This window comes from Paramormyrops kingsleyae, chromosome 17 (assembly GCF_048594095.1).
Source record: "Paramormyrops kingsleyae isolate MSU_618 chromosome 17, PKINGS_0.4, whole genome shotgun sequence".
Classification (NCBI taxonomy): Eukaryota; Metazoa; Chordata; class Actinopteri; order Osteoglossiformes; family Mormyridae; genus Paramormyrops; species Paramormyrops kingsleyae.
The window spans coordinates 18316001-18338418 of record NC_132813.1 but is presented as its reverse complement, the minus strand read 5'-3'; the positions used below and the strand labels follow the sequence as shown (position 1 = coordinate 18338418).

Below are 22418 nucleotides of genomic sequence, written 5' to 3'. Positions count from 1 at the left end.
CAGGTCTCAATATCAACACTGGCACGCATCCTAAAAAAAAACACTATTCAAATGAAGCAAATTTATCGAGTGCCTTTCGAGCGCAATTCCGAAAGGGTGAAATGACTGCGGCATGATTATGCAGAGGTATGTATTCACTTTAGCAGTGTGATCTTGCATACTGTCTCATAATCTTTTACTGTACTGTAATATGTATACTACATCTACACTGGACTACACAATTTTGCCTGACACTGTTCTTCAGGTAGTTTTACGAATGGATGGAGAGGAGATCCAGCATGAGTTCATTTACGTAGATGATATCAATCGATCATATGCAATACATTGTTGTCTGGGACAATGTGTCTTTCCACCGCTCTGCTCTGGTTCAGAACTGGTTTCAGCAACATCCTCATTTCACCGTCCTATATCTTCCACCATACTCTCCATTCCTCAACCCTACAGAAGAGTTTTTCTCAGCATGGCGGTGGAAGGTATATGATCTCCGTCTCCAGGCTGAGGTACCCCTCATCCAAGCCATGGAGGAGGCCTGTGACCAGATGGAGGTAGCAGCAATACAAGGATGGATTCGTCATTCAAGATGTTTCTTTCCAAGGTGTCTTGCTAATGACAACATTGCCTGCGATGATGATGAAATTCTCTGGCCAGATCCAGCTAGGCGAAGAGACTAGTGTTTTTTTTGTAACAGTAAACTTACAGTACAATACGTAAAGTGACATGTTGTTACAGTACTATGAATCTCCATGTCAACATTTTGGGCATGTTGAGAAATAAATGAGTTTCTTCAGTGTGCAACATCGGTCTTGTGTAGTGTTTGGTGGATTTACTTTATATTTGTACTTTGTTGATGGTAGCCTACTCTAATCATAGGGAAGTAGAAGTGCTAAAAGTGTTTTAGGTTTATCACAGCAGAGTGTAACTCGCGCAAACAGAGTATAGTAAATGTGAAACGTGTGTTTCTTATGGTAAAAAAGTGTGGTTTTTAAACATGTGTATAGTTTTTACAGGAGTGTTTAATTATGCAAAGGATCTGTAGTGTTTTGCCAATTGGGTGTGTGGTTGTGCTAATTGTGTGTACTGTTTTGAAAACACGGGCCCTGTTTTGAAAATCGTGCTTAAGCAATCCAAAAAAACTGTAAATGACATTATAATAAGAATATTTCTAATGAAAGAAGTATCAGAGAATGAGAAAATGTTCTGTGCCTGTGCTTCCTTAGGAAGGTACTTTTGTGCTTGTTTCATTGTTTTTGGGTGTCACGCATGAAGAGCAGTTTCGGCACCCCCTACCCCCCTACCCCCCTCCCCCCCTCCCGACACACACGCCTTGTCCCTTCACTCGGGGGGAGGCGGAGCTTGCACGACAGTCTGCATCTGACAAACCAAATGAGGTCAAAGACATTTTTGGAAAATGATGTGCACCCACAGCCAGCAAGCAGGCCTTCCCGGCATGAAAGTGACCCCAAAGCAAGCCTGTCCACATGTGTGAAAAACAAAGCCCTCACTTTAATTGGGGGGTGGAGGGGGGGCAGTAGGCGGCATGTGCTGCTTGTGGATTTAGGCACCTGTCTGTTGGCCCCCTGAGTTGTGACATACTCTTCATGAACCTCTTTCTCTTTAAGGTGAACTTTTACCTTTTTAAATGACCATGGACCTCACCAAAACCCAGCTCTGGATGTTTCTGTCCAGAGCATATACTGATTTCGCTGCTGAAGTGTTCATACTTCCCCTGACAGTGTGGTTTGGTCTGCTTAACCACTCGCTGCACACATCTATATATCACGCAGCAGAGCGGATGCAGAGGCAGCAGCGCGGCTATAGGAGGTTTCTGTTTTTTCTCTATGAGGGTCCAAACAAGCTGCATTCTTTCTGAGAAGCAGCGGTCACAGAAATCAGCTTTGCATCTCAAGGCACAAGGAAAGTCAAAGAAAAGAACTGAACCCCTTTAGAGTTTAGAACATGTAAAAGCTGCATGAGCAGCCGGAGTAGTCAGCGAGGTGCCGGCGGCGGGTGGCTGTCTTACCAGGTGAGCTGGGTCATGTGTTCATCTTTACCTCTCATATAACCTTGGGTTTGACTTTTACCCTCTTGTGGCAAAAATGATTACGGACTGTCTGCCATTGTTTTACAAATTAACATTAAATGAAATAAATGATGTTGCTATACTTTGAACTGGTATAGAGAAAATTTTATTCTATCTATCTACTTTCCAAAACTCCCTACCCAAGGAAAGGTCATGGTAAAGTCTTATTCAGTATTTTTACAATGTGTACTTCTATATTTCAACCTTCCTTTATTGATTAATTAAATGTATGACATGATAAAACTAGAAAAGTCTTTAGATTAAGACATTTCAGAAGCGGTATGTAGAAGGTGTAGTAAATAAAATTCTTGATTCTAGCCCTCTAATTTCATTGCCTAGATCGCGCTATGGGCACTATGGAGGAGAGTAATTTGATTTATAAGATGTGCAAAATGAATGGTACTTTAGCATCTGCCAATTAATTTAACACTTCAAAACTACAATGCAAGATATGAGGTCTTTTAACAGAAACCACTATCATATGTCGTTAAAACTACAGGGGTTTTTTTTAGCTGTAAAACTTTAGTTCTTAAGAATTTTCATTGTCTTGGGCTTTATCCCTATAAAATGAGACAACTTTAATATTTTTCTGTGTTTAAGTAGGTCAGAACACGCTGCCTGTTGCACAGGCAGATCTCCAGCTAGGTCCACATGTCTTAGGATGAATAGAGGATTTATTTGTTGGTTCTGCTGCCAGCATAAACTTTCCCTGAGTTATGTAGGTTTGAACCTGCACCTCAAAGATATACTGTCAGGCTCATTGTTGCATCTACGTTGCCCTTATAATATGAGTGTCTTTGTGTCTGCGTTAGCGCGTGTGTGTGTGTGTGTGTGTCCTGTGATAAACTGGCCTCCTATCTGAGTTGTGGCCTGCGCTGTCTGGGTTGGGCTCCCAGTGTCATTGGATAAGATATCTATGAAATGGATAGATGGAATTTAATTGTTTTTTTTTTTTTGTAATTCAAATTTTTATTTATTGTAAACTTCAGATGTACTGCAGCAAATGTCAGCCATTTCACATAAATAACACAAAGGGTTCACAGCAACACATTGCTCAAAATTTAAAATAACTATAAACCAAATATATGTATAACCTAGTCGTTTCTAGAATTCGATTGTTTCATTTTCTTTGATTGATGATGGCTGATTAAGACTGTATTGAATCCTTCTGCTCAGGAACTGCACGTTGTGCCAGGAAAGGTGTAACCAGTCTTCCTCTACAATGGAGAACGGCACCATAGTGAAAGCTGGTAAGGCTTCCTGTCGCTGACCCAGTCCTGGACGAGCCGCAGTGTTTGTGGGCCAGCGGGACGCCTGTTTTTTCTTCCTGTGGAACGTGTGGTGGGTCTGTCGGGGAAAAAGACAGAGGTTGATTTTGAATCCCGGTCCTGCCCTGATCTGATCACACAAATGCATGTTTTCTTTCATTAACGTCCACTCTGGCAGTCTCTGGCTGTAAAGATTTCTTTACACTTTACAACTCATGCTCTTGGTTTTGCTTCAGCTTTGCAGTCGCCAGTGTGTTTGCAGCGCCCCCAGGTGGCCTTCTTTCAGCAGCGCTGCTCGTCTGATCTCAATGATTTTGTGGTCTGCAGTGTGTTTGCAGCGCCCCCAGGTGGCCTTCTTTCAGCAGCGCTGCTCGTCTGATCTCAATGATTTTGTGGTCTGCAGTGTGTTTGCAGCGCCCCCAGGTGGCCTTCTTTCAGCAGCGCTGCTCGTCTGATCTCAATGATTTTGTGGTCTGCAGTGTGTTTGCAGCGCCCCCAGGTGGCCTCCTTTAAGCAGTGTGGCTCTCATGTTACTCACATCCTGTCTTCACAGTACCGCTCCAGGCTGTTGTAAACTACATCCTCGGTGGCATCCTGACCATCACAGTGCTGGCCATCATCCTGCTGGTGTTGCTTTGGATTAAGAAGTGGGTGTTTCGACTCGTTCCCTAAGATGCATTTCCATTGAGTGTCACATAGGGGGCGAACTGTGTCTTTCAGCTGCACTTTAAATCACTGGTGAATATTCACGGAAGGGGTAGATTCTCCGGAGACACACATGGTATGCAGGTGGGGGCTTCACGAGCCGCACCTGTCAGAATTCATGATTTCTGTTATACTGGATTCCTTTCAGATATCGAACCTTGCTCCGTACCATTCAGGACCTGCGTGGGTTTGGGGCGATGCTTAAAGTTTCCCCTCCTGAGTCGCCGATCATGGCTGTGCCCAGCGTCCAGCAAGTAGAGGAGCCTGCCTCAGAATCTCCTTTGAAGAGACAGAGAACTAAGACTTCATCTAGGTTGTTATGGAAACCACCTCAGCAGGTGAGCATCATCCCTCAAACAGTGACCAGATGTCTATCAGTTAGCTGCACAGTCCCTGTGTACAATAAAAAGCCCATTGTTGATTTCTTCATGAAAAACAGTTTTTTTTTTATTCAGGTTATCCTTAAGCTTGCAAACTTGTACTGCATTTGAACTTTGAAATTTGTCCCCCTGAAGGGCCCCCGCTTCACAAAAGCTGACCTTAACCTGCAGCAGCTGATCAAGGCTGGGAAGGAGGGGGTCTATTACAAAGCAAAAATGAGCCGGGGAACCTGCAAGGGCCACTCCATATTCACCTGCAAGATCACCAAAGAGGGTAACGTTTACATTATGGGCTCCCAAACCAATTCAGTTCCATTAAGATTATTGAGTGAATCATTCAATACATTGGAAATTGTTCAATTTAATGGTAATTCAAGTCAATTAATTTGAAAACCAAAATTAAAAACTTTTTTTTTTACTACACTGAGAAAATTTCACAACTATTACTATGTGAACTTAGCTACACACTATTAATGGAATACAAAGAAAGTGGAATCTCAGAACATTTGTTTTTAGTTATTACTAAACCGAGAGAACACTAGTGATGGCTAAATGAAGATTCATGAACCAATTGCTGTATTTTCTGACACCATTAGATGATGCTCTTTATTCAAATAAGGGCTAAATTCATGCCCCAATGCAAACCAGTGAAAAAATACAGAAAATGATTCATGGAGCTTCATTTGGCCATTACTAGAGAACACGCTAGTGAAAAATTGTCAAAAGGCCAACTAATTAATTAAACACTTTAAATGAAGCAATACCTGGTGGGGGAAGGGAGGGGGGTGGGTTGCCGGCTCAGATTAGTGGAATGATGTTTATGCTGTGGGAAATGAAAGATCAGTCTGTGAATTATAAACCTGTCATGGGCTGGTAGTTTGAGATCTCTTCCAAGTGGTAAATGAGCCAACTAAATCCCTCGCCCTCCACGACAGATAACAGCTCATCATCCAGCGTAAACATCTCCATTATTACAGTTGTGTCATTATCTTTAGTACTGTTAACTTTAAATACTGAGCCAATATCTTAATTTTTAATGAATATTGGCCAATACCGATATGTCAGCCATATGCTGTGCATCTCTAAAGCTAACATTTCTTTTTACATAACTGGCTAGTTAGCTGCCCCGGGGTCTTCACCATTGCTGCTAGAGGTGGGGGAAATAATAATTCAAAAAAAGAATAGATTATTTTTAAAAGTGTATATAAATAAAGTGCATTCAAATACATTACAATTTTGGAATGAGCTGGAAGCAGGAGCATCTTTATTTTACGTCCAAAAAAAATCAATTTTACAGATCAATGCATTGAATCACCACCATAAAAATTGATTCAATGCATCTTTACACCCCTAGTTTACACTCAATCACCACACTGGTGCTCAATTCTTTTTTGTCCTACAGGTGTCACTTCCAAGCGGGTGCAGATGGAAGTGTCCATCATGAAGAAGTTAGTGCATCACAGGAATGTGCTGCAGCTACTGGACTGGAACATCACCGAGGGTGAGGGGGGTGCTGTTCCTTAGGTGTTACTCCTGAATGTGTTGTCACCTTTCCATAACGCAAATTGAACCATCCTTTATCACAGAGCCCTATGTGCTGCTCATGGAGTTTGTGAATTATGGGACCCTTCGCAATTTTCTTCAGTTGAATCAAGAAACCCTTAGCACCAACGAGGACTTACAGCACCTCTTCACGATTGCATCCTATCACATTGCCCTGGCCGTGGAACACTTGCACTCTAAAATGGTACAATCTCCTATGCCATTACACCACCAAAAATGCACTGTTTGGGGATACCTGCACTCTAAAATGGTACAACCCATAATGCTACTACACTTCCAAAAATATAGTTCTAGAATTATCCCACAAACGCCACTGTACCACCAAAAATACACTGCTCTGAGGCACTCTCTACATTGGTTCCCCTCTTATGTACAGTTAACATCTAAGGGCGTATTTGCTTTTGTTAATTGCAAAAAGCTTTGTTGCACCTACAACACTCATAACAATGATGTTCTGAATCGGATTAACACAGCACTGTTCCAAAGCAATATCTTAAAGTAAAGCTGGACTGACTGCCCAGGTGGTTCACTGTGACCTGGCCCTGAGGAACGTCCTGGTGCACCATTTCCCCATGGAGGTGAAGCTAGGCGAGTTTGGGCTGGCCAGAGACCTGACTCGCATGAGAAGCCGTCGGAGCAGCCACAAGAAGACCGCCAGGGTGAGGCCCCAGCAGGGTGGCGGGCCATCTTAGGGCATGGCCGTTACGTGCTACAAGCTTCCTGGCTTTTCCTGTGTTTTGCCAGGAGAGAGTTCCCCTGCGCTGGTACCCACCGGAGTATTTCAGGAACAGCTACTACAACTTCAAGGGGGATGTTTGGGCCTTCGGCATCTTACTGTGGGAGATGCACACTTTCGGTGAGTTTAGTAAAGACCACTAATGATGACATCTGTAATCCACCTATCATACAACACAACAAAAAAAAAGGTATTTATGTGACAGGCACCTTGCCATATCCCAGTCTGGAGACATCAGAGGAGGTGGTGTGTTATGTTTGTGCTGGGCAGAGGAACGCGGATCCGGAGGGCTGCAGGCCAGAGATGTGAGTGCATCAGGTTTCAATGTATTTCAGTAAAACACATCGTCAAACATAACAGGACTGAGGGTGTCAGCAGTATTTGTTTTTAAATGCTTTATTGTGGTTAGATGAGGTTCGGCTTACTGTTAGGTCCTTTTCATGCTTTACTGTGAAGTCCACGTCACGTTTTACTGTGACATCCTCATCATGGTTTTCTGTGAAGTCCATGCCACAATTTACTGTGAAGCCCAGATCAGGTTTTACTGTGAAGTCCTCATCGTGTTTTGCTGTGCCGTCCTCGTCATGCTTTACTGTGAAGCCCTCGTCACAGTCTACTGTGAAGTCTTCATCATGGTTTACTGTAAAGTCCTCTCATTCTTCCTGTCTCTCCATGCTCAGTCTGCAGATGATGAAGGACTGCTGGCTGGAGCTGCACTCCCACAGACCTTCGTTCACAGATATCGTGAGGATCTTGGACAACATCCTGGAGAATGACTCTGTAAGTAATCTCGGCTCCTCACTCCAGAACTCCCCATCTTCCACCCAGGTGAATACAAAATTCTACAAATTTCTTTTAACAGTTACTCTGGAAAGCACACTCTAGTGTGTTGTTGAAGCACACAGACACATAAACAGTAATGCATCTTTCTAGAGTTACTGATGGGGCCCATGATGCTAACCTGTGGTGGTCATTTATCTGTCAGGACTATGTGGATGTGGATGGTGAAAAGCTGCTGGGCCCAGGAGAACCATGACAGCACAAGCGGTAGTGATGGGGACAGTTCCACATATATCAAGTCTGATTCAAGACCACGAACTTGAAGGACACAGTCTGAGTCAAGACAGAGACTTGGGGGTGGGGGGGATCAGTATACAGCCAATGCAGCAAAGGTAAATACAGTGGTACCTCAGAACTCGAACTTAATCCGTTCAGAACTCCAGATCGAATCCTAAAAAGTTCGAGTTCTGATCGAATTTTCCCCATACGAAATAATGGAAAACCAATTAATTGGTTCCAGGCCCCAAAAAATTACACCTAAATATGTTTTTTTAGCAAATGAACCGGATAAAACAAGAAGAGCATATACTGTACTAAACACATCTAAGCACATTTATCAAAACACTAATTTGTAAAGTAAGAAAATAAATGTATCCAAACAATGTGTAAAGTTAAAAAAATGTGTTCTGCCCCGATCGTCCGCTTCTTCCGTGCGCCACGCCCCCTCGTTAACCCCGTGTGGAATCCCCGTGTGATAAGCTGTTTCTGGTTGTTGTCATTAGTCCTCTGTATTTAGTCTGCGTTTCAGTTTGTTTCCCCAGTCCGGTCATTGTATTGTCCGTCTGCTTTTGCCTGCTTTACCTGTAATTAAACCCCATATTCCCCGATACCCTGATGTCTGCGCCTTTGTCTCTCTTCCGTCCCAGCTCGGCACTACAATATTATTATAAGTAAATGTATTAATGGTTTATTATTTATATAAAAATAATTAATAAGAAATCTTTATTATAAAATGTATTTCATTGTATAATTACTGTTACTGTCTATCGATGTCTAAATGTTTTTTTACTGTCTAAATATATGTATTCAGCTAGTGTAAACATGCGCGATGCTATCCCAGCGAAAGCGAGCCTGAGACTGAAGCGTTACCCTTTGTTTCCTCTGAGAGATGCCGCGTGACTCATTTTTCCGCGCGTACAAGTTATCTTAGGTCGGCGTTCACGGTTTGAATTCTGAGATTCAGATCGAGCTCAACATAATTTTTTTTCTAACTGGTTGGTTCGACTTTTAAGAAATTCGAGTTCTAATGAGTTTGAGAACTGAGGTACCACTGTAATAGATTAATTTTATTTTTATTGATTGTATTTTATCATATTAACATGTATCATTATTTCGAGAGGAGCAGAAGAGACCAGACTCGAGTACTACAACACTACCAGGAGGTGTGAACTGTGAAGCTTTGTGAACATCAGTCCTGCAGGGATTCTCCAAGCGGAAAGAGCCTTGGCGATTATGCCTGAGATCCCACATGGCATCACTATAGTTTAACACGGAGTTTGATGGGGGTGACAGACTCAGATAGGCCTTGGGTGCAGCTCCAATGCAGGGCAAGATAAGTGATGCTGTAATGGGACTTTACATGACAAAAGATGCCTTAGTGATGGAAACGTAAACTTGCACTGGACTGTAACCTGATTTGGAAGTTGCTCCTACGCCAAGGTCATAAAGATACCCTCATGAGGGGTTTAAACTCCTTTGTTGTCTCTCAGTCATAAAACCTTTTTATTTCTGTCTCGTTCAGTTGCGTTCAAAACTCAGGCTGACAGGGTGTCTTAGTGGGTAGCAGTATTACCTACAGTCCTGCAGTTTTGGATCTCATCTGTGCAGTCTGTGGGTGGAAGCAGGACCTTCTCCTATCACCATATTATTATTATTATTATTTCTGCTTAGGAGTTGCAGTTCACTCCAAGGGTGGTTTGTGGCTCAGTAGGTTGGTACTCTTGTACTTGGGATTAACTGGTCGTTGAGTCAAGTCTCAGGGCCCTTAACCCTTATTACTCCAGGGGCACTGCATGCTGGTCACCTCCCAAGGTTGTTCTCACATGTCCATATGTCTCATGGCGATTAATAAAGCATATCTATTCATATATCCACCTTCATTACATGTATCCTGCTCAGGGTCATATGGATGATGATTTATTATTGTTGTTGTTGCATATTGTAAAGATGCTTTTAAACTAATAATACAGTGTTTCTCGGTCCTGTTCCTGGAGGATCCCCTGCCAGAATGTTTTATTTCAACCCTACCCTAATCAGGCTCTGATTAAGTGCGGTACCTTAAATATGACAAATTGACATGACAGCTCTACATGGCTCCTCCCTTTTAACACGCCTCCCGTGTCACGCTCGTACAAACAACCAATCAAATTAAAGTAATACATACGTCATATACGTCACTTCCGTTTTTTGTGGAGTCAAACCATTCAAAGGTTCGTCGCTTTTTGTTTTGAAGGTAAAGCATTTCAAGTGCGATTTTTTTGGCTTTATTTACGATGTTTACGCGTGTTTTGGAGGCTATATTTTTCCTGTACTTCGCCTCTCATATCCCTATTACTTTGTTCATTGATCTCCAAGCTTTACTTCCCGCTCAGCTGTATCCACAGCCAGTAAGTAAAGAAATCTCCTCGGCTGCTTTTCAGACACAATCAATGTGTGATGCCACGACAGTGGTTATTACGATACCATGATATTTGAAGAAGAAATATATTTTTCTTTGAGTAGTAGAGTCGAGTGATATTAATTAATCAGGAGTTAGAATGTACCATGGATGTTTCTTGTAGCTTACAGATCTTTTAAAATGGTACGCTGCCGAGTTTAAAGACCCCATGATGCTGGATCCTCCCATCTGGTTCAAATCCTTCGTTTTCTGCGAGGCACTTCTACAAATGCCATTCTTTCCCATTGCAGCGTACGCATTTCTGAAAGGTGAGTGACCGATAGCGTTCAAAGTGCATAATTGTGATCTTTGATCGAAATCAGTCGCGGTTCTATAGTGACCTCTAGTGGTGACAGCAAGGAATCCAAATAATTAATTCTTAGTAACTTAGCACTGGTCTTATTTACTATAAAAATGTCATCTTAGATGTGTAGGTCACTGGTGAATTCTCAGTTCTTTGGTCTCTTCCAGGTAGTTGTAGGTGGATCAGAACTCCAGCCATTATCTATTCCACCCACGTGGCCACGACCCTAATCCCCATCTTGGCATACATTCTGTTCAACCAGTTCCCAAATTCTCCTCACCCTGGGCCAAAAACCTCAAGAGAGCGCCTCACACTGATGGCTATATATTCCCCATATCTGATAATTCCTCTTATGCTGCTGCTCACAATGTTGTATCACCCATTGTATAACAATGCTCGCGCTGGAAAGGCTTCCGTGTCAGGGAAGAAGCACAGATAGGTGTCAGGCCAAACCTTCATTAAATGTTATGTGCCATGGAAGTTAATTATACCCATACAACTGTAAATGTATTATTTTGTCAACACATTGCATTTGGCAGCAGAAGGATCTGATCGTAGTCCTGCTAAAATTACTTCAGGCTGTCTGTCAAGACAGAAATTCATAAATACTGATTGCAAGGTGGAAATAGGCTGGAAAAATATGGAATATTTGGACTCCAGATTCAACTAAAATAAATACTGAATTCAGAGTTTGGGTTTGTATTGGTTTTATTGTAATAAATACCAGTTTCAACATTTGTTCAAAATGTATCTTTATTATACAATAACTGAAGGTGTAATTAAAATTAGACAAATCGGTTTTAACCTTTACGTATTTGGTATAAAGTCCAGATACAGACTCCTGTAAATGTTTGCAAAATTATTTGTAGAACAGTACAACAAGCAAATATTCACAATTCAATAATTGCTATTTACAATATTTTCATTTGTACAAAATGTAATAAAATTAGATTTACAGTATAAGCATTTGGTTAAAAAGCAGAAGAGACTTGGTAATTAAATATTCCAAATGTTTGTCTATATAAAAGACAAGCATAACTTTGGATTCCAGTTTACGAAACACACCAGCTTTTGAGAAATATTTTCATAAGCTGAAATTTGCTGTACTGGATACACTGTTCATTCTTGATACAAACTGAAAAGACAGTCTAATTGTCTCCTATTAAAAATGCCATTCCTTTTCTGCTTGTCATCAAGCAACAAGAAGCACCTTGGATATGGAACAATATAAGGTTTAAGGTTCTACAAGACCTCATACTAGCAGCCCTATTCTCACTTCACAGCCTTATTTCTGAAGGATGAACTGGTCGATGAATTCATTCTGTTCAGCTTCCACCTTAGACAGCGCCTCATATTCAATCCTGTACCTGCCAGAGATGAGATTTTCACATGAGAAACAGGCATGAGAAGCGTGGAGGGGCTTTGCTGCCGTGCGGTGGGGTAGGAAGCGTCTGCTGATCACCTCTCCAGCTGCATCCGCTTCTCGGCCAGGAGGGCCTCCAACTGCTGCTGCTGCGCCTCCCTCTGCTTAGCCACAGACCTCAGCAGGTTTCTCGCTCCTATGGCCTGAGAAAGGAGAGCGTCCACTTCACGGACTGGTACGGAGAGACGGCAACAGACAGGCACACGCTCTATGGGACTGCTTCATCACGCACACGTGTACATTAGCCTACCTTCATCTTCTCTCTCTCTGCCTCTCTTGCCAGCATGTCCACATGGTCAATCAGTCCACCTACAATCTTCTGAAACTGCCCAATTTCTGTTAAGGGGAAATAAAAAAAAAGTAAATGGCAACGATATCTTAAACCGTTAGAGCAAACAGTACATTGCCAAAAGTATTGGGACACCCCTCCAAATCATTGAATTCAGGTGTTCCAATCACTTCCATACCCACAGGTGTGTAAAATCAAGCACCTAGGCATGCAGACTGCTTCTACAAACATTTGCAAAAGAATGGGTCTCTCTCAGGAGCTCAGTGAATTCAAGCTTGATACCGTGATAGGATGCCACCTGTGCAATAAGTCCATTCGTGAATTTTCCTCGCTACTAGATATTCCACGGTCAACTGTTAGTGGGATTATAACAAAGTAGAAGCAATTGGGAACAACAGCAACTTAGCCATGAAGTGAGCAGTCGGCCACGTAAAATCACAGAGCGGGGACAACGCATGCTGAGGCACACAGTATGCAGAAGTCACCAACCGTCTGCAGAGTCAATAGCTACAGACAGACTGTGTGTGGCCTTCAGATTAGCTCAAGAACAGTGCATAGAGAACTTCATGGAATGGGTTTCCATGGCCGAGCAGCTGCATCCAAGCCTTACATCACCAAGTGCAATGCAAAGCATTGGATGCAGTGGTGTAAAGCACAGTGCCACTGGACTCTAAAACAGTGGAGATGTGATTGGCGGTTGCCAGAAGAAACAGTACTTGCCTGACTGCATTGTGCCAAGTGTAAAGTTTGGTGGAGGGGGGATTATGGTGTGGGGTTGTTTTCAGGGGTTGGACTTAGTGCCTTAGTTCCAGTGAAAGTAACTCAATGCTGCAGCATTCAAAGCCATTTTGGACAATTTCATGCTACTGACTTTCTGGGAACAATTTGGGGATGGCCCCTTCCTGTTCTAACATGACTGCACATCAGTGCACAAAGTGAGGTCCATAAGGACATGGATGAGCGAGTCTGGTCTGCAGGAACTTGACTGGCCTGCACAGAGCCCTGACTTCAACCCGATAGAACACCTTTGGGATGAATTAGAGCGGGGACTGCGAGCCAGGCCTTCTCATCCAACATCAGTGCCTGACCTCACAAATGCTCTCCTGGAAGAATGGTCAAAAATTCCCATAAACACACTCCTAAACCTTGTGGACAGCCTTCCCAGAAAAGTTGAAGCTGTTATAGCCGCAAAGGGTGGGCCAACTGCATATTAAAGCCTATGTATTAAGAATGTAATGTCATTAAAGTTCATGTGTGTGTAAAGGCAGGTGTCCCAATACTTTTGGCAATATAATGTAGCTCTGGTTTACTTTGTAATAATACTCACTGTCTACAAAATCTTTGCATTCTTCCTTGAGCTCTGTGCTCCTCTGGCCCACCTCTGGCTCCAACACACGCAGTTTGTTGAAGTCATCAAAATGAAGACCAGCTTCAGCCAAAGGATCTGTCGCCATGACACTTATCCAGGCAGGGTAACCAGGGTAGGAAACACAGGTCTAAAGTCATCAAACAGACGCAATTACTGACTCCCCCTCACCTTTGCAGGTTAGATGCAGTCAACCACGCATATGTTTGTGAAGCAGAGGTTAAAAAAAATAGATTTCAACCATAACAATTTTATGATTTTAATACAGAGAAAAATGTCCATCAAAATTAGACTCACAAAAACGAAAACTGGGTATTTATTATCAATAATTGGTTAAATACCGACCCAACTGACCCTGCTTTACCCTAATAAGATGATTAGTGTAATCGAGGTCAGCTGGGTGTCATTATCAGAGGTTCCTGCACCTGCAATAGCAGAGATGGGTCCAGTATCACAAAGTAGGATTTCTTGCTTTGTTGGATTTAAGGTAGTCTGGGCTAAATGTAAGTGAACAAAGAGAAAGTCCATTTAAACTGGGGTACCAACAAGTTATCTGGCTAAGCAACAGATCCAGCTCTGTTATACAAGCCCCTGTTGATCAATCACCATGGTAACATGAGAGATCACCCAAATACATCCTGCCGTCGTTCTGCCTCTACCCCCTGCTTGCTGACACAAATCGATACACGTGCTCTATGACAGGGCTACACAACTGAATATCGTTAAACAACGGTACAGATCGGTAAAGAGGTTCTTATTAAAATGTCGCGACGTGTTAAAATGTTATTGATGTCTAAATTGCAAGTGTGAATTCATTGAAAATGTATATATGTGTAATTTTCCACCGTCTGTCACCAAGTCCACTGACAATCACGGTTTATTTTCGCCACATACTAAAGGCACACTGACTTTCTATCTGTATGAGAATCGGCGTGTTGCTGTTTTAGAATAATTCTAGTTGCGACCATTAAACTTATGTCCAACAGGAGCCCCTGATATAGTCATCACTGAACAAAGGTTTGGACAAAGATAGCCAACGTCTGTAAAACAACTAGTAACAGTCAGGGTAAGCAGGTAAACATTAATGATGTGTTCGCGAGGTATGTTTACACAACTGCTTGTTTTGTTAATTTTTAACGGCAACACTTAAAAGTATACGTTAAAGAAGTATTTTCCTACCTTTGATATACAGTGATAAACAATGTCTCCTCGTAGATCGCGGATATGTGGCACTGACGTCACCTACGCCGAGGTCCTCGGATTGCATGTTTTGGTCGCTACCAGGGAGACGGGGTTGCCAAAGGCTGCACTATGTATAACCTACCCAGCTTAACTTCACTGAATTTCCTACATATCGGGTTTGAAGCAACTGTCGACATGTAGCAGCCCAAAATTTAAATATAAAGTTGATCTCTCTCATCATTTATTCAAATGCAATACGCAGTACTGAAACAATATCTTCTGTTTTATTGTCACTCTGGCAACCCTGACATTGCTCGTCTTTACTACGGATTTCCCATAAGGCCATTCCGTTAATGTAGTTAGATTGCTAGTTAATTGCTGTTTTAATGACATTTACAAATACAGTGTTCTTGACGTTCTTCATTCGCTACCTCTGTTCATATTATATGCACAAAGAGTGTTGTATCACTTTTTTTCCACAAGTTAACTATTTTTAAAACGCTTATTTTTCCATTCCTTATAGTTATGGGATATGTAGTTTTCTTTTACGTTTGATTTCAGGTTTTAAAAGAAACAGGCTGGCCGTGGAAGGGCGAAAGAACTACAAAACCCAGATTTCCTCGCGCTCCGCCTTTACCCGTTCCGCTTGAGGTATGACGGCAGTGTTTCTTGGGCAGCGTTAAAAAGTAGCTGACTTGTTAGCAAAAGGAAAGTTAACGTGAAGATACCTTTACATTTTAGCCAGCTCTGCGTTTACACCAGCTGTCATTGGTATGTGAATAGCTTTTAAATATTTGTATTAATGTGGACCTTGTCTGGCAGAATTATGCGAAGTACTTGCTCGATTATCGAAATAGCACTTTACCTTAACGCTTTATCGACGAGATTGCTAACATATCTACTGAGCTAGCTAACTATCTGCGTCTAACGCCGTTGTTATTTACTTTTAGGGCAGTTGCTGCCACACAGTAAAGTTTTTTTGATAGCTAGTTAGTTGTTGTGTGTAAAATAATCACCAGAAACATAATTTCTGACGAATAAAATAATACTTAAAGCGAACACAAGGGAGCCACGCAAATGAATCTGCATTTGGAAACCTGACGGAATCTTTAAGTCCTTTTGTGTTAATAATAGTACTGTGGATCTAGGTGATTCTTTACAGACTTGGTTCTGGTGGTTGCTCTAAGCAGTCGGCATTGCAGGTGGATTAAACTTGGGTGTGTCCGAAATCGCGCACTTGCCTCAGTACACTGAGATGTAGTGCGTAGTGAGCACTTCCTTCTGTAGTGCACACTACCATGGGTAAGTGCTGTCCTAAATGGAACATTAACGTTTTGCACTTACCGGAAGTGACGGACTAGCATTTGATCGCGATTCTCCAGCGCGCCAAAATATCTGCCGTGATTTGTTTACAATGAATTTCCTTGTGGTTTTATTTGCGTGTATATAACCTATCTACTACCGCCTAACCGGCTAAAAAACTGCTAACATTTACGTGTGCAAACTCTTCTAAGTCGATATAATCGCAAACTCAAATTATCTATCTGTCGTCAGAGAGTGACAGGCTACACACCGCAGTATACATCAGTAAAATAATTTTATTAACGTTACTTAAATTTATATGAAGCAGTTGCCTCCGCTTGCGCTTACGTGTCTTTGTTGTCCGCCTTAATTTAACAATGAAAACTTCCGCTACGTAGTCAAAATGGCGTTCGTTTAGTGCGAGTAGTGTCCATCATTCTGCACTGCGTTTTCTGGCCGTTTTCAGTGCACTGAATTTTGGCTTAGTTGTCAGTGTGAACGCACTACGCCCTAAAATCGCGCACTAAAAGTGCGCAAGTGCGCGATTTCGGACACGGTCTTTTCCACGCGAAGGATCATTTCCTGACTATCGACTAGTTCGAAACTTTCAAAGCAAGATATCCAAAAAGATGTTAAATGCAGCACACCACGCGGCCCCCTATGGAATTGTGATGCCCTGGGATTGGCACTATTAAGCTTCCAATATGATTTCCTGAACGATAGATGGTTATACCTTGGACATCAAGATCGAGAAGTCAGTGTCGTGCGTTTAGTACGTGGCCGAAAAACGTGCTTATTAGCGGATCTTGCGATTGTTTTAGCCTCTTTGCGCCGGACATCAACAATATCCCTCGCCCCCACCTCCAGTGTTCTGTTTTTTGTAGGACCACATTCCACTTCGCTGAGAAAGGGAGCACCGGAAAATGTCTGTTTGCAGGGGGGTTTCCTGATCTAACGGTCTCCTCAGCTGTCACTGAAGTGTACCTTAAATTTTATCAGTGTCACTTTCCTGTTTTAAAACAATCTGCTGTCTGCCTCGAAAAGTGAAGGAAATTACCTCATGTGGATAGCTGGCTGGCTGATGCATTCTGGCTGCAACTCTGTGTGTACGTGCTGTGTGTGTCTGGTTTTCTCCTCTCACTCACCATGTCTGTGCTGCTGTTTGGGCAGGTATGGGTGTGGCGAGCGGAGTGGTGCCGCAGCCGGCCCCCTTTTAAGGTGTCACCACGGCGGGGGAGGTCAGGCCCGCTGTCTGCAGGGTGGTCATCTACCTACAGAGGGACATGTCGGGGGGCGACTGTCTGCGGCCCGGCCCGTCCGATTCCCCCGCTGCCACTCGCCCCAAGACCTATAGTGGTGCCGTGGGCCTGGGCAACAAGTATGTACGTCTGAACGTGGGCGGGAGCCTCTACTACAGCTCTCTGCAGGTGCTCACTCGGCAGGACACCATGCTCAAGGCCATGTTCAGTGGCAGGATGGAGGTGTTCACCGACAAGGAGGGTGGGTGCTAGGAGACCCCCACCTGAGACTGGGTGATGTGCACACGCAGACAAGCGGCCCTTTCAGCACAGGCAGTCATACTGCCCCCTACAGTTACACTGACGTACCTGCAATCAGATTAGATTTGGTAGTGCATGTGTGCAGGAGTGGTAACGTGTGTTTAAAGCAGCAGCCTTCTCCAATGTCAGCACAGACTGCCGCAAGCATAGTCTGCTGTTAAGCTGGGAGCATCCCGGTGTTCCATAGCAGAGACACTTGGGGAGAGGCTGCATTTAAGATGAGAATCTCAGAAAAAGCTGAAATTAAACTTAAATTGTACAGACTGTACAGTACGCACCTGTCCAACACTCAGACAGAATGTCAGTGTATGGCGTATTAGTGATGTTTATTATAAAATAACTCTATGTGTTATAAGGCCCCATTTATTTAGCTACCTCAATGTAATTATATGAGTGAGGGGGTATGGATTTCCCCTCAGCCAGCAGGTAAATTATTATTTGCTTGTTCGTTTATCCTGAGCAGGCTGGATCTTGATCGACCGCTGCGGGAAGCACTTTGGAACCATCCTGAGCTTTTTGCGAGACGCCGCCGTGACCCTGCCGAATACCCGGCAGGGGGTCCGCGAGCTCATGGCCGAAGCCAAGCACTACCTCATCCAGGGGCTGGTGGACCTCTGCCAGGGCGCCCTGCAGGTCAGCGACTCGCAGTCGGCCCTCCCTGCTCCCGTCCTGTCCAGCTACCTGGGCACAGATGTGTGTTCGACTTGACTGAGTCACCCATATAATAGCAGTGTGACACGTGTTTCATTGGGTCTCCATGGAGACCACGCAGTGTGTGCTATAATTTTGTGAATCAACACTCATTAACAGAATTTGTGTGAATAATGTTATTTTTGGTTCAGTTTCACATCTGTTACAGATGAAATTGCAGTAAATCTGTCGGTATTTGCATAGGAGGTTTTACAGGGTTTAGCGGTAGAGCGTTACATTTCTCCTCTCCCTGGCAGCTCGCTGCGTGTTTTTGAAAAATGACTGCTGGGTTGAATCATCATTGATTGTTCCTGGGGTAAAATGGCGAAGCTGTGGGTGAATCATCAGCAAAGCAGCTTAGCTGTGGAAGCTCCAAGCTCACCCAGGTCTCTGTGTTGTGTTTGGTGCTCGTCGGTGGCTTGTGTTGCGAACGGCCTGCAGGAGGATAGGCTGCGAGCGCTCTGTGTGGTCCCGGTGATCACCTCCTTGAAGGAGGAGCAGCAGGTCATCCAGGCTTGCAGCCGGGTAAGGGCGGCACGGCTTGTACTCCAGCCCCAATCTGCTTTCCTCCCTCTTTCTCTCTTTGCTGCCAAGTTCAGGTTCTTCCTTGAATCAAACGATTGTTCTGTTGAACTGTTAGGCTTTGGCAAATGGACTGAACTTTTCTTTGTCTTCCAGCCTGTGGTGAAACTGCTCTACAACAGAAGCAACAACAAGTATTCCTACACCAGGTGCGTCTGATCCGCTGTGATGTCGCTCCACACAGGCCTCTCTTCTCTCACTAGATGGTACACTTTGACTTCACTCCCGTTCCCTGTACGATGTCCCGCAGTAACTCGGATGACAACCTGCTGAAGAACATCGAGCTCTTCGACAAACTGTGCCTGAGCTACAGCGGACGTATGCTTTTCATCAAGGACGTCATCGGAGATGAGATCTGCTGCTGGTCTTTCTATGGGCAGGGCCGCAAGTTGGCCGAGGTCTGCTGCACATCCATCGTCTACGCCACAGAGAAGAAGCAGACCAAGGTGAGTGCCCCCCTCTAGTGGCAAGCTTTGGTCCTGCTAGGCCTGGGACTGTGTGGTGCTTTTTTTTTTAGGTATATTTTCACGTTATGCTTATGGAGCAGACACTTTTATCAAAAGCAACATACAACTGAGAGAGCAGGGTCAGACTTCCTGGAGCAGCTAGGGGTTAAGGGCCTTGTTCATGGGCGCAATGGTGAAATCACTCTCCCGAACCTGAGATTCAAACCGACAACCTTCCGTTCAATCACAGCTTCCTAACTCACTGAGCCACACACCACCTCCATGATGGATTTCGCTGTTGCGTGGATGAGACTTAACTCGGAAAGTGATGTCCTCCTGCAGGCCGCTGCTGGGATTGCAGTGGGCTGTGTAAGAGAAGGGGGATCCTTGACAAATGGCTCATTATTGTCACATCTCCCCCTCGCAGGTGGAGTTCCCTGAGGCACGGATCTACGACGAAACGCTGAACGCGCTGCTGTACGAGACACTGCCAGTGCCCGACAACTCGCTGCTGGAGGCCACGCGGAGGCGTGCCCAGTGTGGCTCCCACAGCGAGGAGGAGGAGGCAGGGGAGATCCGTGAGCGTGTGCGCCGCATCCACGTCAAGAGGTACAGCACCTATGACGACCGCCCCCTGGGCCTCTAGATGCCATTGGAGTCCCGCTTGCCTCTTCACCTCTCGGCCCCCAGGCAGGTTCTCAGCCAGACTGGGTCCTCGACAGTCAGGTGTGGAGGGGGTGACACAAAGCCATCTTTTCTTCCTTCATTGGTATCTTGTGTTGCCAGTGAGATAAGGGCCTCACTGCCTGTGAGTATCCTGATGGGCCTCTACCTTCATTCATCTGTGGTTTTTGGACTCTCATGTAAAGTATCTGTATCCAGTGCTACACCACAAAGTGCCACAGAGTGAAAGTGAAAGTGCTTTAATCATTTCTTAAATACTCTTTTATAGTGTTCCAGATTTGGCAGTTTTACAACATCCAGTATCTGTGCATAGATATTTCTTCCCTCATACTGGTATAGCTTTTAAAACATAACGTTTTAGCTACTCTGAACTATCATGTTCTGCTCAGTGAAAATACAGTAATACTGTAAAGTTTTTTTATAAAAAATGTTCTGGGATATTTTTTAGCCATTCTGTAACTGTAATGAGGGTGCTTTAGCTTTGTGGGCTGTTTGTCTTTCTGGGTGACCGCGATACGTTTCTCTTGACGCCACTCTGGACATTAGGCTCTGAAAGTGCTCTGTCAGCTGTGAGGGAATATTTTTTTTCCTTGTGATTTATAACAAGCTCCTATTTATTGTTCACACTTGTAATGAAACCTGGAAATCGGATGAAGATGAAAGGGGCCCTCCGGAGGGGGAGGTGATAATGCTGAAATTTTTTATCGCCCAGGAGCTTGTCGGCAATCAGAGAGCTCCACACAGAAACACTACACTCGCATACTTACACACTGCTCAGTGGTGGTGATGTTTTATTCCCTTTCTAATTTGTGAATAAATCATGAAATGCTGCACATTGTAACTTTATGCACCGGGAAATAAAATGGTTATCGTTTCTGGATTGTAGCTGGACAACCTCAGACCTGTTTTTCCCTTATAAACCAAATTGCGATGGCTGCACCTTCGCGGAATGTTGGCCGTCCCTCTGGGGTCTGAACACATGTATCATTTATGTGTTCAGTGGCCTTAGATGTTTCAGCTGGGGGTGTTCTTTAAATAAAAATGACAGGTCATCTATATCAGTTGTTCACCTGCCCCATGTGACATCTTTGCATCATGTCCTATTGCTCGCTGTCTGGTTTCTTCTCGTGTTTGTCCTTTGCTTATAAGATTACTGACCGTGTCCCTGTATCGCCACCAGGGCCATTCCAGGTTTTAGACCTGAAGCTCCAGGTGAGCCGATTTGCTGCTCAGAGATGTTTCTGGTGTGTCTAATTATGTATGTGTCATCCTGTGGAATGTGTCAGTGTATTCTGGGAGTTTTGGGGTCTTCCTGCAGCGCTTTGCTCTCTTGACAGCATACACTGGGCAAAGATATGCAGGTTGGGCCCTCTCTGGATTCCCCAGCTCATGGTGATTTGGCTTTAGTGGGTTAATGCTGCCTTTTCCCTGTTGCATATTTAAGCCTGTTTAAAGACACCCAGTATGTTTTTATTTTTCAAACACCCACAGTGCCAGTTCTGATTAGTGAGACACATAGTGACGCGTCATAAAGCATGTAAGGGAAATCTGTTATTTACGCAATCAGTAAAGCCAATGACTGTTATTTCTGCACTCTGTAAGACATATGACTTTGTGTGACAAAAAAATGCAAAAAAGTGCCTCCATAATTTGAAATGTTTTGTATATGGTTTCTGTATTAATTTTCTTTTTTAAATAAAAGGGTTTCAAATAATTGCTGTGCTATAGTTTGTGGTGTGAACCTGTTACTAGCTATTACATTCAGTTCCTAAATGACGTCTTATTCTCGTGGATTTCACCTAATACCTGTTAAATACTGTACAAGTTTTGGTCGAATATTTGCACCGATATCTGTAATGGTATTTTTCCACCCCAAGATGGCGCATTGTGAATATTGTAGAGGAAGATAAATCCGCGTATTTTGTGGTATGACGACACATTTATTTATACTGCAGGTTGATGTCACGTTTCAAAAACGGGATTTCATGAGAACAAATTCACAAAGCTTGAGGGACAAGAATGAAATATCTGGATTTAATCAAAATCTTCAAATATAAGATTTACGTGCGTTTCATCGCAATTTTCTGTCAACCACAGATTTCACGTGAACTATTAAACACTATTAGCAAGTTTTACTTATAGTAAATCTGATTAATGTAATTTTATGCTCGTTTTTAAATCGCTATTATGTTTGTGGTTTTCTACGTCGTTTCTCTTGGAGAAGGTAATCTAACGGGCGAGCGTGGTACAGGCTAGACCTGTTACATAGACGAGTTCACAAACCCATCAGCCCTGCTCATTGCTTTTTTTCATTCCTTCCTCCCTTTATTTTCCCAGTGAGAGAGGAGTTATAAATAAACGGC

The 22418-nt window shown here is 43.5% G+C and overlaps 4 protein-coding genes across 10 annotated transcripts; 3 read left to right on the top strand and 1 right to left on the bottom strand.

Annotated features, from left to right (window-relative positions):
• Positions 1 to 1809: 1809 nt before the first annotated feature.
• LOC111861073 (fibroblast growth factor receptor homolog 1) lies at positions 1810 to 9782 on the top strand. The gene is made up of 12 exons (XM_072701647.1): positions 1810 to 2023; positions 3257 to 3330; positions 3902 to 3995; positions 4202 to 4391; positions 4569 to 4707; positions 5836 to 5934; positions 6020 to 6180; positions 6518 to 6655; positions 6741 to 6852; positions 6938 to 7037; positions 7413 to 7512; positions 7718 to 9782. Exons 2-12 carry the CDS (start codon positions 3303 to 3305, stop codon positions 7766 to 7768), a joined length of 1212 nt encoding a protein of 403 aa, XP_072557748.1. The 5' UTR covers positions 1810 to 2023; positions 3257 to 3302; the 3' UTR covers positions 7769 to 9782.
• A 175-nt stretch (positions 9783 to 9957) lies between these two features.
• tmem97 (transmembrane protein 97) lies at positions 9958 to 11221 on the top strand. The gene is made up of 3 exons (XM_023844923.2): positions 9958 to 10178; positions 10353 to 10497; positions 10700 to 11221. The coding sequence occupies exons 1-3, from the start codon at positions 10065 to 10067 to the stop codon at positions 10969 to 10971; spliced, it is 531 nt and encodes a 176-aa protein (XP_023700691.1). The 5' UTR covers positions 9958 to 10064; the 3' UTR covers positions 10972 to 11221.
• A 46-nt stretch (positions 11222 to 11267) lies between these two features.
• ift20 (intraflagellar transport 20 homolog (Chlamydomonas)) lies at positions 11268 to 15057 on the bottom strand. 6 transcript variants are annotated; one of them, XM_023844944.2, is made up of 6 exons: positions 14790 to 14870; positions 14036 to 14107; positions 13572 to 13740; positions 12206 to 12291; positions 11995 to 12098; positions 11268 to 11899 (listed from the first exon to the last, which is right to left on the bottom strand). In XM_023844944.2, the coding sequence occupies exons 3-6, from the start codon at positions 13696 to 13698 to the stop codon at positions 11818 to 11820; spliced, it is 399 nt and encodes a 132-aa protein (XP_023700712.1). In that variant the 5' UTR covers positions 13699 to 13740; positions 14036 to 14107; positions 14790 to 14870; the 3' UTR covers positions 11268 to 11817. The 6 variants fall into 6 exon arrangements, with proteins under 6 accessions (XP_023700712.1, XP_023700731.1, XP_023700702.1 ...); XM_023844963.2 differs by lacking the exon at positions 14036 to 14107 and having other exon boundaries at positions 11268 to 11893; positions 14790 to 15057; XM_023844934.2 differs by lacking the exon at positions 14036 to 14107 and having other exon boundaries at positions 14790 to 14910.
• Positions 15058 to 15416: 359 nt separating this feature from the next.
• On the top strand, positions 15417 to 21769 carry tnfaip1 (tumor necrosis factor, alpha-induced protein 1 (endothelial)). Of its 2 annotated transcripts, XM_023844900.2 has the most exons (7): positions 15417 to 15563; positions 17265 to 17594; positions 18117 to 18286; positions 18785 to 18868; positions 19022 to 19074; positions 19176 to 19371; positions 19799 to 21769. In XM_023844900.2, exons 2-7 carry the CDS (start codon positions 17378 to 17380, stop codon positions 20015 to 20017), a joined length of 939 nt encoding a protein of 312 aa, XP_023700668.1. In that variant the 5' UTR covers positions 15417 to 15563; positions 17265 to 17377; the 3' UTR covers positions 20018 to 21769. The 2 variants fall into 2 exon arrangements, with proteins under 2 accessions (XP_023700668.1, XP_023700676.1); XM_023844908.2 differs by lacking the exon at positions 18785 to 18868.
• Positions 21770 to 22418: the final 649 nt, after the last annotated feature.